Genomic DNA, 18,309 nt, shown 5'->3' with positions numbered 1-18,309 from the left:
AAAGAGCACACTTTACATGGTCTTTTACCTATGGGGTGGATTTGCTAGGGGAGGCAGGTTTAGTTTCCTCTGTTTGGGATTTTTTTTAAAGTTTTCTTTATTGGGCCCTGGGTCAAGTAACCTGTTGTTTCGCTTTATTGATCATGTGAAGTCTATCTGCATACGCATTATGATAAGTGTGATGTGTTAATTGAAAAATATAATAAACATAGACATTGTCACCATTTGTAAAGGGTCTGAGGGTCACTTTAAGACATTGTCAAATAGAAGTAGGTAATTTACTTGCTCACCTCTGGAAAGCGTAATCTGCAGTTTGGGCAGAACCGCTAGAAAATGTAATAGGGCTATTAAGGAAGTGAATGTAGGGCATGTTGAAAACGGCTTGTTAGCTCCAGAGCACGAAATGACTTACATTCACCTAGCAGGTGAAGTACAAGCAGCGACAATACAAACTCACCACGTGCTACCTTGCTGGAGCATACAGGTGGTTCGGCTGCTCACCAGTCCTTGTCTGTCTGCTGAGCAAAGGAGCTGGAGATGGAGGCTCTGTATCACAAGCCCATGAGTCCTCAGGTTCCTCTTTAAGTAAGAAGACCCAGTCTTGAGAAAACACCATAGGATTGGGAGTCGGAGCATCAAAGTTCTAATTTCTTGCTCTATTATAGTCTTCTTATATGACACCGGCTGAGTCTCTTGGGCTCTGATTTTTCCAAAATGAGCACATAGTTACCGTGATTGCCTGTTTAAAATACAAAATGTGTATTTTGAAGAATCTAACCTTTGAGGAATTATTGCTTAAGTTTCCCCTTCTGCAAATGAGGATAATACCTCCCTCAGCAGTGGATGAGACTAAAATGTTGGCAAAGTTCTTGAGTCCTTTTGATGAAAGGCGCCATAAAAGTGTAAATCCCTGCAAGTTGGGATTGCTGAGCCATAAAGCAAACACCTACAAGTAAGCCAGACAAGGTATTTTGTCCCAGTTATGCCTATATTCTGCCTTTGTAAACAAGTGCTTTGTCCCACCATTGTGTACCTTAACTTGCACTTTTAGTGGGAAAACAGAGTACCAGACAACCAAGACCAACAAAGCTAGAAGATCAGCATCCTTTGAAAGGAGGCCCAGCAAGCGATATTCAAGGAGAACACTACAGATGAAAGGTAGTGTGTGACCACACATCGTGTGCAGCACGGGCCACAGTGAGAGTGACAGAGTAACATCTTATGCTGATTCCTAGGCGGGAGTTCTTGTGTGGACGTTTCTCCTCATCTTGGAGATCCATCTTTCCTTTGAGTCATTGCTCTTGGGACATATTTGCGACACAGTGTGCTTAACAAAGTGGATGACTTCAAGTTATCTTTGACGTTTTGTGAGGTTACCTAACAGCTAAGTCATCTGTGACTACTGTAAGATGTTTATATAGAAAAATAATTGGTCTAATAAGGAAAGAATTGACCAATATATGAGCATGATCCCTCACTGAATCCCTTTGCGGTCTGACTGTACTTTCTGTATCAGCTAAAATTCCCCTCCTTTGAAGACCCTGAACAACTCTTTCCCTGCTTGCATCTCAGCCGTTGTCCCACCTTGTGATCTACATGCTGCCAGATTTTCTTGCCTTGATATTCCCTTTGTCTCCTTCTCTCACTCTTGCTTTTGCCTGGAATGACCTTCATGTCTGCTTTCAGATCCCTTCAGAAATCCTAATCTCCAGTTTAAAAATGTGTTCATCATGCTTCGTATGTATTTGTTTTGCAGCTCCTTATCTGTCGTTACTCTAGTCTTTTCCTGTGTATCTTTAATTTAGGCTGTAAGTTCTTTGGTGAAGAGATCTTATTTTTAAGTGTCATGGATATTTATGGTGCTATATAAATACTAACTAACAGAATGAATGCAAATTAAATTTGTAATCAATCTTGTCTGAAATTTTTTGCAGCAAATGTTGCTAAACTTGAAGAAACAAGGTAGGAGACATTTTGCTACTTAATTTCCTTTCTGTTCAGTCTGTATTTAGTCTTATGTGTATATGGAGGCAGGTTATAGGGTCTCTAAAGGAGCACTGTTCATTTAGCTTTTAAGACCAGAATGGACCATTTGATAATCTAGCCTAACCTCCTGAATAACAGAGGCCACAGTGAAAGTTGCTTTTTCAGTTTGGGTAGGTCCTTCCTATTTTTCAGTGGAGAGCTACTGGGTTTAGGTGATGCTGTCTCATTGAAGGATATTGCCAAGCATTCGTCCTAGCAGGCAAAAATACCTTTGAATTCTGGGGTAGTGGGTTTATGACTAACTCCAGTCCACACTTGCTTTCAAGTGTTGGTGAGGAGGATAGCAGCATTTTCCTGTTGCGCCCTATGAGAGAGTCAAGCAGGCAGGAATAAGAGGATTTCATCTTGCTGACGTCTCTCTACTACAATGATGTGATTGAAATACAGAGCTTGTGGAATTCAGGAGTGGGGAGAAATACTGTGGAACTAGACACTTCCACTAAAATTATTCTCTTCATTTTTACACTTGTGCTTTGACCTGTAATAATAATCAGTAGGGAGAGTGCCCAACATTTTAGGAGTGAGGCTGTAATTTTCTTTTGCATTTGTACAGCACCTAGTCCAGTGGAGCCCTATTCAATGTCTGAGACTCCTAAGTACTACTGCATACAAATAGTAAGAGAGGTTCTTCAGTTCCCAATTCACTTTCTACACCTTAGAAATGAACTCATTTAATTATTTCACATTCCTCCTCTTCCTTTTTGAAAGAGGTCTTCCAGGATTGTATTATCATTGTAGTAGTAATGTGCATCTCTAAAGCTCATACCACTGTAGTATCTATGCTTTTTTCACATAAATGTTCACATCCACAAGGAACAGCGCTCCCTTTTTCAGCCCTCAGATTCTGGTAACTTGTAGTCATATTCCAAATGCAATTGAGGCAGCCCCCGCAATGCCTCCCCAAAGGAGTTGTGAAATGTACACCAAAGGTGTAAGCCTTGGACTCAGCTGGTTCTCACCTCTCTCCCTTGCATCTCCAAGACCTAGCATAGAAGGCCCTCCCATTGAGGGCCTGTATGTTGCTCTCTGTCAGCCAGAAAGAGTCACAAGGAAAGCCAAGGTGTAGGCTTTGTTCATGATGGTTTCTCACCTTGATTCAGTTTGCAGAGACTTCAATCTCTCTCTCAACCCTTGGTTGAAGGACCCATCCTTCTCAGCTTGTAAGAGCTCTTCTCCATTTTGTCTGTCTAGTTATGAATGCCAAAGATGGCTTCTGTCTGCTTATATCTACTTTGTTTCAAGAGGCAGGACGGCTTTATGCTGTTTTTCCTTTCCTGTGGACTTTCCACCTCCCTATATGTAAGTAGGGTTTCCACTTTTTTGTTTCCACTATGCTGAATTTATGTAGGAGATAGGTGAATAGCTGCCTTTCCTCCTGTCTGGCCAGACAGTAAAGCATAATCTCATTAAGTATCTATATTTCCTTGTATTATTATAATACATACATTTCACAATAATATTAATTACCAGTGTGTAATTAGATTCCAGAGAAGACCTCACTCTATACTCTTTTATAATACTGTAATATTGTATACAATCAGTTGAGGTTCAGCACGCCCGCCACCCCATGTTTGTACACCAATAAGTCTTTGAAATGGATTTCTCTGAGGGTTATGCTCAAAATCAAGTTTAGTCAAGCTGTGAGGAAGCTGACATGGAGTCTAGTGGTGAAGGAAGCGCCATACTCTTTCTCCCCAATTTGTTAGCTTGATAGCTTTGTTTACCTAATATGTAATAAATGGACCTTCATTGTCTTTGCCTGAGGATTGGGCTGGTCAGAGAATCAAATACTCATTCCTTTGTCTAAGGGAGACCTGTTTACCAGCTCCCTCTGATATGCCCAGTTTAAATACTCTTTAGTCATAATTCCAGCATGCAGCCATAATTCTTAATACAAACTGTGTACATACATTATGCAAGACTGTAAATGATCAGTGAGTTATTAGTTTTCAGATACCTCACAAGGCATATTTTGTACAAAGATGAGTACACTAGTGTGTAGAGCGTGAATACTGGGGTTCTTAAGGTCACACGTGCTTATAAATACAAGCTAACCCACTCAAACACCCAAGTGTACTTGCACTCCACTGCCCATGGTTCATAGGCCTGGATGTTTGCCAGAGTGAGGCTGGCAGGTCATTCTTCTCCCACAATGCCTCCTGTATAATGACATTCCATAGGGGCTTCATCTGTTTCCAGAGCCAAAATTGTATTCCTTTCGAGGCTGACTAGATTATTATAACAAGCTATTGGCTCTTCCTCCGTGACTCAAGGGGGAATTAGGTTTGTTTAGCTCATTGAATTTAATGTTTCAGAGTAGCTGCAATGGCCTCATTTTTCTTTGATTTGTTTCTTCCTGTTCCTGGATGTTCTCCCTTCCTCTTTAGTAGGGTTTTCATTTAGTAACTCCCTGTGAATCCAGCTCATTGGGTGGCGCTAGCAGTGGGGACTGGGTGATAGAGCAGAGAAGAGAAACCAAGGTGAATGCTGTCACTTCCCTGGCCTGTCTAATTGCCACCCATTAACTGGCACCAAAGAAAGCAGATTGAAAATCCCCTGTTGAAGTATTACATAAAATCATCAGTATGTTGTTTTGTTGTGGGCTGTTTTTTGTTCTCCGCCATTCAGTATTCACTGATGCTGAGGGATATTTGATCTGGCAATTTGTGTGGGTAGAGGCAGATGAAATTTAAAAGCAGTAAAAGTGCAAATGCATGCTGTGGCAGGGAAGCTGAAAGAAAACAGGGTAGAGATAAGATTGGGAGAGTGGGAAGAGTGTTTAAGGTGAATTTGTGTTGGAGAAAGGATAGGCAGTGTTTTGAGTAAACTGTAGGTTACAGTAGGGAGGAAGATTTTGTTGAGGTGAGACTTGAATGGTGTGAAGGATGAGCCCTACACCAGTGGTTCTCAACCAGCGGTACATGTACCCTGGGGGTATGCAGATGTCTTCCAGGGGGTACATCAACTTATCTAGATCAGTGTTTCTCAATCTGGGAGTTGCTGGATGAGCTTTGGGGGGGAGGTCACAAGTGCCGGGCTGGCATTAGGGGGTGGTAAGTAGGGCAACTGCCCCGGGCCCCATGCCACAGGGGGCCCCATGAAGCTAAGTTAGATGCTTGTGCCCCAAGCATTGTGGCTTGGGCTTCAGACTCCTGAAAGGAGTACAATAGTTAGGAAAGGTTGAGAACCACGCCCCTACACAGATAGGCCACTGCTAGTGAGAGAGTGAGATCCCTTTTCTGTTCAGGATACTCAGAGTAATAGCAATTGAGGACCAGATTGAAGGAAGTGAGTGGGTAGATATGAAGTCACAGAAAGGGGGGGTAAGTGTAGCCATACTTCAAAACTGAAGTGACAAAGAAGCTGATAGATTCCACAGAACAAGGTTGCTTTTACTCTGTCTTCATAGATAGAGGGTTGTAGTAATATTTGGTTAAGGGGCTGAGCCTCTGGGTTCTGTCCCTTAGTATGGTTCTGGGCAAGTCTCTTCACTGTTCTGTGCATCATTTGTCCCCATCTGTAAAATGAGGTTAATACTGACCTACCTCCTGGTGATGTTGGGTGTTCGAAAGCTTAATTAAAGTCTGTAAAGTGCTTTGAAATCCTCTGATGGGGTGGTAGATGTGTAGCTTGTTTATTACTGCTAATAATTGCTCTTCACACTTTGTTCATATGCCATTTTACTTGCGTCTCATGTTCAAACCAGCCTGGGTGCAGGAAGAGGAGCTCAATACAATTTCCCCGCCTGCCTGTGCTGAAGGCTTTAGTTTCCCTGATACTCATCTTGGTGTTGTGTCATGGCACATTCACCCCCAGAGCAATCAGTGCTGTTTCTGAAACTGCACACTCAAGCATCACTAATTAAAATGCATCATGAAAGATGCATGTTGTTCCTTTCTTTTGTATTAACTCATTGGTGAGGAATGTGTTGATTATACAAGCATTCCTCAGTATTTTTTTTAAAGGTGCAGAATTTTGTGCTTGTAATGCCACTCAGCACTTCCCCCTCAGTGCAGAGAGCCTGGTAAGAGAACAGCCAGAGTGCAGCTTGTATGATCTTGGTTGGTGTTATACCTAAAAGGCTATCTGAGTAAAAGGACTTCAAAAATATTGAAACCAGTTTACTCAGCAGGTTGACTGACAGGATGGTTACTCTGTGCAAATGATACCAACTGTCCCAGACCAGAAGCAACTGGGGCATTAATTTAATTAATAGAATCTGGTCGAAACTCTTTTTTTAAATGAGAGATTGGAAAAGAAGCTTTTTTAGACCAAGTCTTATCATTTTTGGTTAAGATCCACAATGGCATGACTGTGTGTTGTGGTGGTGTTTTTCTCTTCCATGTCTTTCTGCCCCATGCCCAGCATGTAAGGAACCTGTCTGAGACTGAACCCTGAATTCCTTCTGCATCCCCTCCCCTACACCCTTTATTACAGCTGCCATCCATCTAGTGAAGAAGGCAGGAGGGGAACACATTTGGATTTCCACTTCTAAATGGATTGGAATAAGTGTTACCATCTCCCAGGATATTTTTTTCTTATAGCCCCAGCTCTTGGAGTCATGTGAATACACGCGAATCTCAGCTTTCATTTAAATATAAAAAGCTCTATCCCTTATTGTGGAGAAGACCTTAAAAATGTGAAATGTGTGCACTCTACAGACTCAGATATTCGAAGACAAATAAAAAGAATCCCAAATGAGTATTTTTAACTCATGAATTTTTTGGTGGCCTGACTCATTATTTTTAAGTATCTGACTAGGGCTAGCAATACTCTGGGCTTCTGAGGAGAGTAGCCTCGTAATATACAGTGTGAACGGTTGCTTTAGAACCTTTCTTCTCAGTAACTTCATGAGACTTCAGATAATAGCGGTTATGTAATCTCAGCCATTTTTGTCCAAAGTTAATTATACAATGAGCGTAAAACAGTAATGAATAGGGAAGGAACTTTTGCCATCAGTCTCACAAAATCTGGCTCTGTATATGCAAAAAGTGTTAAAGGCATGCCTTAGTGTTGTCCTCAGTGTTGTCCTCGCCTCAAGATTTCTTGTCCATAATCCAGCTAGACATCATGCAATGGGAAGGGAAAAAGGTGAGACAGGATATAGTGAAACTCCAGCCTTAACAAACTGGGAGTCTGCTGGCCCTGCTCTCATTGGAATGAGGTTGCTGACCACAAGCGTAAGGTTTTTAACATCATTTGGATAGTGATTTTTAGATTAAATAGGGGTAGAAAGACCTCTGGTAAATTGGCATTCAACTTGAAACCTATCTGTTTTTGGTCCCCCACAAAATTTATAAACACATATCTTGATCCCTGAAAGATTCTGATTTAAATTTTTCTTGCTTTTCAGCATTCCGAACAATGTCTTACATCAGAACAATGGATCACAACAAGTAAGGCAACCTCTAAGTCATTCATTTCTGAGACTGTTCCCCTAAACACTAAAGCTTCATTGGTCTTCACAGGTTTCAGGAGTTGGGACCTTATGCTAACCTTTTTAAACGCAGTGGCTTCCTTGGACTCTGACTGTCAATTCTAGAGTTACACATTAAACTAGACTTTTATTTCAGCTACTAAGTGACAAGTCGGATCAATGGTTAACTTGGCATGGAGGATTTTAGCTAACTAGCTGGAGAGGGAGACTCCCCACCTCCTCCAACAAGTAAACATATTAAATGATGCATAAATTGTTTAGCTATATGTGATCTTTGAGTACTATAATAACCTGCAAAATTGTACTAATGCTCTGTATGTTAAACTGCATATACAAGAGAAGGGCAGAGCCTGCCGGCAGTCTTTCTTTTATCTCTTACTAGTGTTCTGGGCTACTGCTCTGGTATTTTTAAAGGGGCATACTTCTGCTACATCAAGGCTAAATTACTGGCAAAAACCAATTTTTTTGTGTGTTTTTAAGAAAAGTTTTGATGCATTCATCCCCTCAGCGTCTGTGCATGGTAGGTGCTTTGTGTCACTGAAAACAACCATTACCAAAACATAACCACCTCCCTCCAGAGTTATTAGAATGATACACCAGAGGGGTCAGGTTACAAAGGCATGGACTATTCGATGAGAATGCCCCGCTACCCATTCTGGAGTATGTCAAATAAAGGGGCAGACAGTAAGTGCAACAGAGCAGAGGACCACAGATATATCACCCCCCTAGTGGTGTCCTTCTAGGCCATTAAAAGTATAATCCCTTCAGCCTCATCTGGAAGCAAACAGATGTGCTGGTGCTCTGTATTCATAACCACTTACTCTACTTGAAAGGTGAGCTGCTTTATTCAGCACCAGTTGATGCTTCCGGATGCTATTCAGGGGTAGATGAATTGCAGTAATCTAGCTTTTAGGTTACAAAGTTGTAGATCACTGTTGCAGAGCTAGTCACAGAGGAGAACAGGCTGCATCCAGGTCAAACCATGAATGAAAAAGGGCGCTGCAGCTGTTACCTGCAAATCCAAGAGCAGAGCTGTATGCAGTATGACCCTGGTACTGTTACCAGCACTTGAAAAGTGGGACATTCATCTCCAATGAGGGGACGTATCTATGGGAGAAATCTTGTCAGGACTCATGTTTGGGCAGGAGTAAGAGTTGTGTTTTTCCATGTGTCATTGTCATGCAGTAAAGTGGTTAAGATGACTTGCTTATTTTTGTTTTGTTTCCCAAGAGCTGGACCGCAAAGCCGACCCTGCCTGTCATAATGACAGTTCCATCTGGCCCAGTCTTAGTGGAAATAGAAAACCTTCCTAGGAGCCCTGGAGCCAGCCAGCAAGACACGAAATGGTGCGTTCTCCAGACCCTTGCTAGTTTTTCTTTGATTGAAAGGGAAAGGTCATTTGCTTATGTACAGTCCAAATGCCTTTCTTTTTATAGTTAATCTGCTGTTAAACTACTTGTATTGTCTTTTTGAGGAGAATAAATTGAGTCAGGTTAGTGGTGATAAAGCTGGATCAGTGCTTTGAGACCAGGCTGGGAGTGCTGCAGAGGCAACCTGCTCAGCTTCTGAGGGAGTCTTTGCTGCTATTCCTATGGAGGAATCTGCTGCAGCATTTTCTAGCTCTGATGGGAGTTGTTCCATCTTCTACAGCCAACAGAGGGTATGGCTACACTTGGAGATGTGCAGCGCTGGGAGTTACAGCTGTGTTCGTACAGCTGTGTAGGGAAAGCGCTGCAGTGTGGCCACACTGACAGCTACCAGCGCTGCAGTGTGGCCACATTTGAAGCATTTGCAGCGCTGTTGGGAGTGGTGCACTGTGGGCAGCTATCCCAGCGTTCAAGTGGCTGCAACGTGCTTTTCAAGAGGGGGGGGTGGAGTGTGACAGGGAGTGTGGGGGAGACAGAGAGATTGGATTTTTGGAGCTGACACTGTTCTCAGCTCCCTGCCTTGCAAGTTCTAAGGACTGGAAGATACACAGTGCCTACCTTCAATCATTTTAAAAGTTTTGACCTTTCCCCCACTTGTCTCTTATTCACTAAATGCAAATTATGCACTCCTAAATAGCCTTTAGACCACATAAGCAGCTGCTCAGCAGCCCCTCCCCTCTCTCCTCAAGCAAACAGCTGTGAACATTCCAAAGCAATTCCCCTGCCTCTGCTCGCTCGCTCGCTGGAGCAAAGCGCAGCTGTATTTGTTTTTTAGCTAAGTAGCTATGGGGAGATTGGAGTTCAGCCATTCTTCCGGTTTGTTGTGGACAGGAATTCTGGGATACCTCCTAATACCCTGGAGGCCAATAACAGCACTTTTGGTGGCCACACTTGATGACCAGCGCTGCATCACCAGTGCTGGAATAGCTACTCCCCAAGCAGACCAGGTGTACAGCCAGCGCTGCAAGCAGGGAGTTGCAGCGCTGGCCATGCTTTGCAAGTGTGGACACAGAGTGAGTTGCAGGGCTGTAACCCCATTACCAGCGCTGCAACTCTCCAGTGTAGCCAAGCCCTAGTCTCTGTAACCCAGTGCCTGGAGGCATGCAGCCCAGGAGCAGATTTGTCCTGTTAGATCCTGGGGAAAACGTGCCAATCATAGATCAAGTTCTTTCTGGATGGCTCCCAGAAATCTTATGCAATGGGTAAACTGACTGTACAGTGCAAAGAGAGGAGGAGTTTGTTTGCGGAAACTGAAATGGTTGAAGGATAAGAGCTTGATTTCATTTAATTAAAGTGTCTGCTCTTGGCACTCCAACATTTGGGTGAGATTGAGGGAGTAGCTCTTATCCTTTTAACCCATTGTATGCTGTAGCATGGGTTGTGACTTCAAATGGGGATGCAATAATCTCAGAAGTGGAACTCTGATTTGTTAGGCTTTGAGGAACAGCTGCGATGGGGATACAGTGGATTTAAAGCTCTTATCCTATGCAATTTCAATCCTCAAAAGACAAGGTCCTCCATTTGGCTAGAATCTGATTCTCTTTTGCTTGTATGTCTCTTAAAGACAAAACTATGTAAATATGGTTAATACCTGACAGTAATGGTGTAAAGAAATGCATTATACAAATCTAACTAATTACATATTAAGTGTTTTTTTTAAATATACTCGATCTTGGATTTAAAGAGGGAGAGTAATTCTGCTCTGTATTTGCTGCATTGTAATTCTGCTGCAAAACATTTGATGAAATGGTGCTTTCTCTTTTTCTTTTGCCCTTGATTTGCCTAGTATCTGAAATCTCTGGGTTGTCTGTGGTGATCTCGTTGATCGGTCGATTCCTTCCCTGGTGGTGGTGGTGGGTGAAAGGTGGTTGTATCTTTATTCTTTCAGCCTTCTCAGTATGATTTTGTTTTGTATTTACTCAGTCTAACTGCAAGGTGCTTGCTAGAATCTGATAACGTCTTTGTTCAGAACATTTGACTCCAGCTCCAAACAGCTCTACATAGGTGTTCTATGGTGGTAGCAATATTGTTATGTAGCAGTAGTAAGGTTTCTGTTCTACTTTAAAGTTCCATTACTTCTGTCCAGAAGCTGATAGAATTTACAGGCTCATCTATGGCAGTTTTGATCCCAGTGTGCCTAGGTTAGGATTAAGAGCCTGAACCTGTGCTGCTGACAGACCTTATCAGGAAATCTAGGCTTCTTTGCTAGATTCAGCTGCAGAAGGAAGTTTGTCTGTAGAAGAGGGTGGCTGAATATAAAATTATCTGTGTTACCTAATGTAACATACCCCAGAAAACATCCATTCTTTCTTGACACAGTTTTAATATGTTCACTCAGAAGGAAATAAAACTTTCTCTGTGTTTATAAAACATAGAGAGAGAGAGAGAGAGAGTAGTAACTCATGGAGCCAGTTTTATTTCTGGTAATGTGGTTTTAACATGGTTTGCTAGCAGCTGTTCTGCCCGGTGTGGTAAGGGATAAATCTAGCCTTAAAATGGGGAAATAAAGAACAGTTTGGAGCTGTGTTGTCAACTACGTGTGCTGCATTCAAGTTTCACAGGCTGGAAATGGGGTTAGGTGGATGCATTGCCGGAACGTATGTGTCTATTTGAAGGGCTGTGACTTACATGCGTTGATATCTTAGTGTCTTGTTGCAGCTAATGGGTTTTTTCCTAAACTGCCCTCTGCCTTTAATTGGCCTATTTCCGCATGAATTGGCTTTGGCTTCTGTCACAGAAAAACAGTCCTCCTTTTTGAAAGATAATGTCCATGGATAGCTGAAAACACTGAAATATTTCAGGTTATTTTTTTATAGCAGTGGTTGTGGTGAAGGGATTAGGGTTAAGGATCTAACCTATCAATTTCTGGGTATTGTTCTTTGCTGGCTACATTACAGCCCTTCCTTTAATTTAAAACTGGAATGCTGCAGGTGTCATCAAAAATAAGCCAGCTCATAAGAAGGATTTTCAGTCTTTTTGTTCTCTGATTTTGAAATCCTCTGCTCCATTGTTTAAATTCCTCTGTACAGAAGAGGTTTCTGCACCATTTTGGCCATACAAATCAAAATGTAACGAACAAACAACGTGAGGTATTAGCTGCAAAACTGGAGGTCCCCAAACACAAACAGCATCTTTCTGATTTTGTGCTGGACTAAAAGAGTTGCTTCTGGGATAAAATAGGGGAGGAAGCAATAGCAGGTTAGCAAGTCTATTTCCGTGTCAGGAAGCACGCAGAGGTCTTACTACCTCCTACTGTGAGCAGCTTTTAATTTGGTTTCTTAAATTATGAAAATTAGAGAATAATTTACAAACAAACCATTTGATGGCTGTTTTAACTTTTGGACCTCATATGCCATTTCTTCACAATATGAATTGCAAAGAAAAAAATTCTGAGCACCTGTGGGTGAACGTCATGCAAATCTTCTCTCCTTTCTAAAGGAGGACTGTCTAATCATTTACCCCTGTTGTGAATCCTGCATGTCTTTTCTGCTTCCCTGGTTAATGTGATCTTTTAGCTAATGTCCTGCCTGCTCAATTGTATTGGTGTGGTTAAAAGTATTAAACTGAACTTACTGGGGCATGAGAACTGATGAAATAGGAACACTTTGTAGCTGTATCTGATGATCCACTGACTTGTTTATGGTTAAACTAAATGACTGACTCTAAAATTAACCTGTTTAAAGGAGGATATTTTAGGAATTTGATCCCTTGAATAGCTTAGAGAGAGAGCTTGGGTTTTTTGTGAGCATGTCTTACAGAAGTGTACTTCAGGCTCACACAAACCATTCTAATGCAGGATTCCAAGTCGGATAGAGAAAAGGCTGGAGTAGTCGCTACATGTTGGTTCATTTTTTTCCATCTTGAGCCTTCTTATAAGAAAACGCTTAAAAATTCTAAAATCAAATTATGCAGGTGTCTGTTTCAGTGGAGCAAGTTAATTATCCCAAGGCCTTATTGCTTACCACATAAGAATTACTTGGCACTTGCATAAATATATTAATGTCAGGACAGTGCTTTATACATGAATCGTACAGTATCCTGTTAGTCTTCCTAACCCCTTGAGGACTTTATTCCCAGTGTGGAATGCATTTGCACTGGTTATGTATAGTCACTTTTGTATTACTATGTTTGGCCTTTTCCTAAAATAATCCACCTCCAGTCATATTCTCATATTCAAGGTAATCGAGTACAGCTATGATCAGGTTCTTCAGTAAAGTCTAGTTCTTTAGTGAATTCTGCTAATGAAATGTGAGAGATGTGCTGTAGTGATCCCTTGTTTGACTATAATGCTTGTTTTTATGATGTCCTCTTTCCTTCTTTTCCCCTCTTTTCATTTGCCTTGAGAACCTGCCTTCTTTGGTAGCTTTGAACCTTGCTGTTGCATGTAGTAGCTTGTTTCCACTGTGCATTGAGACATGTCATTCAAATCCTTTAATGCTGCTAAACATGTAAAGCACTCTGTCAGGGAAGTATATTCCTTCATGTCTTTGCCTGTTTTCTCATCTGTGAAATGGGGATAACACTTAGCTTTGTAAAATGCTTTGGAATCTATAGATGAAAAGCACATTGTAAGTTACAAGCGTTACATACATGGGATGCCTTAATTTTCCATTTTGAAACTTTTGCAGAACTACATATACAATCTGGCAGCAGCAATGAAGGGTTAATTTGACATTACAGCTATTTTATTCTGTGTATATCCTTGCACACTTCCTTTATTAGCTGTTTGACATTCAGCAATTTAGTTCTTCCTTATTACTCTTTTTTTCACATCATTCTTCCCTCCTTTCCTCTCACCTCCTACCGTCTTCCACCTGCTTCCCTTTCCGTTGCTAATTACTAACTGTGCCCCCTCCCAATCCCCAATGATCCAGGCCCTTTGATGCTGCTGACTGCCGTCAACGTGGTGGAAGTGTATGGAACGCATGGGCCCCGCCCTCGACCCAGTCTGCGGATAGACACTACACTGATTTTGTCCATGACCGCAATGTGAAGAATGCAGGAATTCATAGTGATGCCATTGGTTATGCTGTCCAAACTACCATGACCGATCTATGAGACATTGGCCTTTTTGGAGCTTGAGGCTGTTCTGTAATACAGTCTGGAATGTTACCTTTTCTGAGTTGTCTCTAAGATAAGGACAATGGACACAGAGCTGATTAGGAAAACCCAGACTTTGTGCCAAGGCCCCTTCATATGGTGCTGTTGTATTGAATCTTTTAAAGAAAAATTAGCATATACACTACTAGTCTGTTACCCCAAGTATTCTTGTACTGAAAAGAGTATGTATCTTTTTAATTGTGTTAAGATTTTTCTTAACGATTAAAGGATTTTAGCTGGTTGTAACTCTGCGGACCCCTGCAGGAATTTGCGTCTGTAACAAAGTTGGGTATTGCACCTGTGGTATTAAGTGTGATTTCAGGAATTGAACTAAATCAGAGGACCATCATTATGTATAACTGCCCTTCCTCTTGCACCATAATTGTTTGTTTTAAAAAGCATGTTTCTTGGAAATTAAATGAAATTATTTTATTTTAAAAAAATAAACGCTAATCAGAGCCCCGGAAAAGGTACAGAGTTGAATTGGGGGCGGGCAGGGAGAGTATATTTTTGAAGGATGTCTTAACTGCTTGTATAGGAAAACCATGTTTCTTCCCCGGTTTTCACTGTAGGAAAGGTTTTAAGACTTTTTTTCTATTAGTGGAACAGCTCAGTCCATATCTATATTTACACTTAAGAATAGCTCAGTTCCTAATACACTGAACCATAGGCTTGATCCTATTCCTGTTGTCAGTGTCCTCCTGGCAACACTCCACCCCAGTTTGAATAAACACTATTACTGCTACTCCAGAAAACAGTTTGCCATGAGTTTTTTAGCTCTGTAGTATTTTGGTTATTGTAACTAAAATAATTGGTATGAAGCAATAGTTTGGAAAATGGTCTAACTCTGGGAAAATACCATTGTAGTCTCTGTAATTGTCAGGGTAAGTTTACCTCATAAATGGAAACATTTTGAACAGTCTGAAGTAAGAAATGTGCACGTATGTGAGGGAGAGAGAGTGAGAGAAAGATCTTAGGGTTGGTCTACACACAGACTTACGTTGGTATAACCGAGTCACTCAGAGGTGTGAAAAATCCACAGCCCTGAGAGATACAGTTGTACCGACTGAAATCTTGATGTAGACAGCAATGTGTCAATGGGAGTGCTGCTCCTGTCAACAGAGCTACTGCCCCTTGGGGAAGTGGAGTACCTATGCCAATGGGAGAAGCTCTCCTGGTGGTGTAGGTTATGTCCTTATTACATGCTGCAGCGCTATACATGTAAACTTGCTCCTCATTCGTAGTCATCAATACAATTTACTATCACGTTGGATCACAGATTTTCTTCCCTTTTTTGGCCATTGTCTCTACCCACAAGTCTGCTACATGGTCCCTCTCACCTGATTTAGGAATAGGATCTATGGGCTCTGAATGTCATGCCATACATGGGCTAAAGGGAGTTTGCCAAACTACAAGGTCTATAGATGCCTCATTGTTCTCCATTCTGCCGAAAAAGGACATTTTCCCCCTTAAAAATTGCAATGGACCTTCTATTGTTTGTGGTCTTGCAATTAGGAAATACACTTCTTAAAAAGTCACTTACTGACATCTGAACCAATAACCCAGTTCACTGGCTTAGTGAGAATCTTGAGCCTGCTCTAACTTTGTTGGTTTTATGGCCAGATGATTCTGCAGTTTGGAGTCTCAGAATTCACACTAGACCAGGAGTGGGCAAACTTTTTGGCCTGAGGGCCGCATTGGGCTTTATAAATTGTATGGAGGGCCGGTTAGGGGAGGGGGTCGTGGCCCGGCCCCCACCTCCTATCTGCCCCCCTCCCCGGGACATCTGCCTTGTCCAATCCCCCTATTCCCTGACTGCCCCTCTGGGACCCCTGCCCCATCCACACACCCCCACTCCCTGTCTCCTTACTGCCTCTGGAACCCCTGCCGCCCCATCCAACCTCCGCCAGCGGAACCCCTGCACCCATTCAACCCCCTGTTTCCTCCTGGATCACCATCCACACCCTGCACCCTGACCACCACCCCGAACTCCCCTGCCCCCTCTCCAACCTCCCTCCCACCCCATTGGCTCCCTGCTCCCTTACTGCGCTGCCTAGAGCACCAGTGGCTGGCAGTGCTACAGCCACACCGCTGCTGCCACCACTCAGCACAGAGGCCGAGTCAGGCTGGGCTCTGCAGCTGTGCTGCCCCAGGAACTCACAGCCTGGTATCCCAGAGCATTGCACCAGCAGCAGAGCGAGCAAACTGAGGCTGTGGGTGAGGGGGAACAGCAGGAGAGGGGTTGGGGGCAAGCCTCCCAGGCCAGGAGCTCGAGGGCCGGGCAGGACAGTCCCGCCGGCCATAGTTTGCCCACCCCTGCACTAGACCTTTTCAGATAATGATTTTAGCTTCAAGGGTGTGTGAATATTTCCAGAAAATCTGTGGAGTGTAACCCAAACTCATCTGGGTTTACAGAAACAATATGTATTATTAAACGTGTTTCTCCACCTCCACCAAACCTGAAAACAGTAATAGAATTGTGTGACTTGCAGCCATGAGGACCTGATACTGGCCCCTTTCCTCATGCACGTGGTCTCATTGACTCTATCCAGAGTCAGAAACCACTCAGGTATTTAAGAACTGACAGACTGGTCCCAGGCTTCAAATAAGTGTTACTGACCATCAAACTTAATCTTTTTCCAGGCTAAACTGTAACTTCTCTAAAACATGTATCAAAATGCAAAGCTGTGACACTGTTTCCTCTGTGCTTTTGTCCGGTCCCTGCTGCTGTGCTCCAGATGGGATGGAGCAGGCTGCCTGAAGGCCACCCATTCTACCGAATGATTCATGGAGATGACTGTTGGGTCAAAGGCTACAATTCTTGTAGGGGAACTCTCTCAAGTTAGGTCTTTTAAGAACAGTAATGCTTTCTATCTCCTGTCCAAAACCAAATGGAAAAATGGGTAAAAAGGTTGTTTAAAAATTCTCCACCATTCAGCTTTAAGAGTAGAAAGTGTCCGTGTTGCTGAACGTGTTTGATCGATATTGTTCTGTGAATATTTTTCAAATTGCTAATTGCAAATTTAATCTGTTTGAAAAGGAAATTTTGCCTTTAAAGTGTTTTGCACATGGAAGGTGCTAACAGAGTAGGTGTAGTCAGGGCATAATTGAAATTTCTCTATAGATATTTTGGCAGCAGTGTAGAAGGGGAGATAAAATCAGATTACTTATGAAATTTAAGTTTCCATTTACCATTGTATTAAAAAAGGATAGGATCGCTGTGTATAAATGATCCATAAGGTGAGCAGAGGTGTCTAGAGTAGCTTCAGACTCCTTTTAGTTAGTTTTATTTGTGCAGGCTTTTAGTGGTAGTGGATAGTACGTTCAGACAAAAGTTTTCTTACTAACACAAATAGTACTACTTTTCTATGTTAGTTTTTGTATTTCAGAAGTGCTAGAAGAACTTAAAAATGAAATCTATTGTACCAAGCAGGTACAGCAGTCTACCTACCAGCTAAATATTCCATGAGTGAGAGAGAGAGAGAACTCACTGGAGAGAAGGGGGGAGAGTGTTTTTGTGTGTATGGAATGGAATGGCATGGCAAAACATCCCACTTTTTTTTTTTTTTTAAGTATTTTTGGATATTTTTCATAATGATAAATACTTATTTTATTAAAAAGTTCATAATGGCTTTATGCTTATTCTATATATTATACAAGAGCCTGTGTTTAGCTCCAAGATAAACATGGTGGTGGTTTAGTTTACTGCAGATACTGACTGAAATCCAGATGGCAGAGAGGCACTCGGTGGAATGAAGAAATTAGCTACCTCTTCTAGTGGGCTGGGGTATAATGCACATTGGGTGGCTATTGTGTTACCGCAGCTCTATCATTAAAGTTTGCTTGGCATATTCATTAGATAAACCTTGGTGAGGAAGGACAGCTCAGCTCATTCAATTGTGAAAAGTCAACTCAGACTAACAGTTATCCTGGAATGGACTAGCCTGGAAATAAATTTATTTTTGGCACTGTATATGTTACATATTATTGCCAGCTGGGTTTGAATCTCACTTTCTTCCTAAGGATCTAATGCTCCTCTGTCACTGTATTTACACTGGTGCAATTCAGTGGAGTTACTCCTGATTTCCATGAGGGTAAGTGACAGAAGATTGAGGACTCAAGCTAGCAGACTGAGAACTGAAGACCATTAGTGGTCATATTGGCCACTTTAAATGGTGGTAACACATAGCCTGATTTTTTCGAAGGGGCTGAGAATCTGCTGCAAGAATATCCAGAATTGTTACAATAAATGCTAAAACAAAAGATGGTTTGGATGAGAGAAGAAACCTCAGACATCAG

The 18,309-nt window shown here is 42.1% G+C and overlaps 1 protein-coding gene across 8 annotated transcripts in view; it reads left to right on the top strand.

Moving 5' to 3' along the window:
* EPB41L5 (erythrocyte membrane protein band 4.1 like 5) overlaps window positions 1-18,309 on the top strand; it is an 89,149-nt gene that overhangs the window by 36,368 nt on the left and 34,472 nt on the right. For 6 of the 8 annotated variants that reach the window (XM_030580883.1, XM_030580886.1, XM_030580882.1 and 3 more), the window contains exons 13-16: window positions 1,052-1,158; window positions 1,935-1,962; window positions 7,400-7,442; window positions 8,714-8,829. In XM_030580883.1, the coding sequence (XP_030436743.1) occupies window positions 1,052-1,158; window positions 1,935-1,962; window positions 7,400-7,442; window positions 8,714-8,829 (294 nt within the window). Of the gene's footprint in view, window positions 1-1,051; window positions 1,159-1,934; window positions 1,963-7,399; window positions 7,443-8,713; window positions 8,830-10,696; window positions 10,775-13,784; window positions 15,707-18,309 lie in introns of those variants that run through there. The other 2 variants (XR_004002691.1, XM_030580887.1) reach the window with 2 other exon arrangements.

This window comes from Gopherus evgoodei, chromosome 11, assembly GCF_007399415.2.
Source record: "Gopherus evgoodei ecotype Sinaloan lineage chromosome 11, rGopEvg1_v1.p, whole genome shotgun sequence".
Lineage (NCBI taxonomy): Eukaryota > Metazoa > Chordata > Testudines > Testudinidae > Gopherus > Gopherus evgoodei.
The sequence above is the reverse complement of the archived record's forward strand: the minus strand, read 5'-3'. Positions and strand labels throughout refer to the sequence as shown.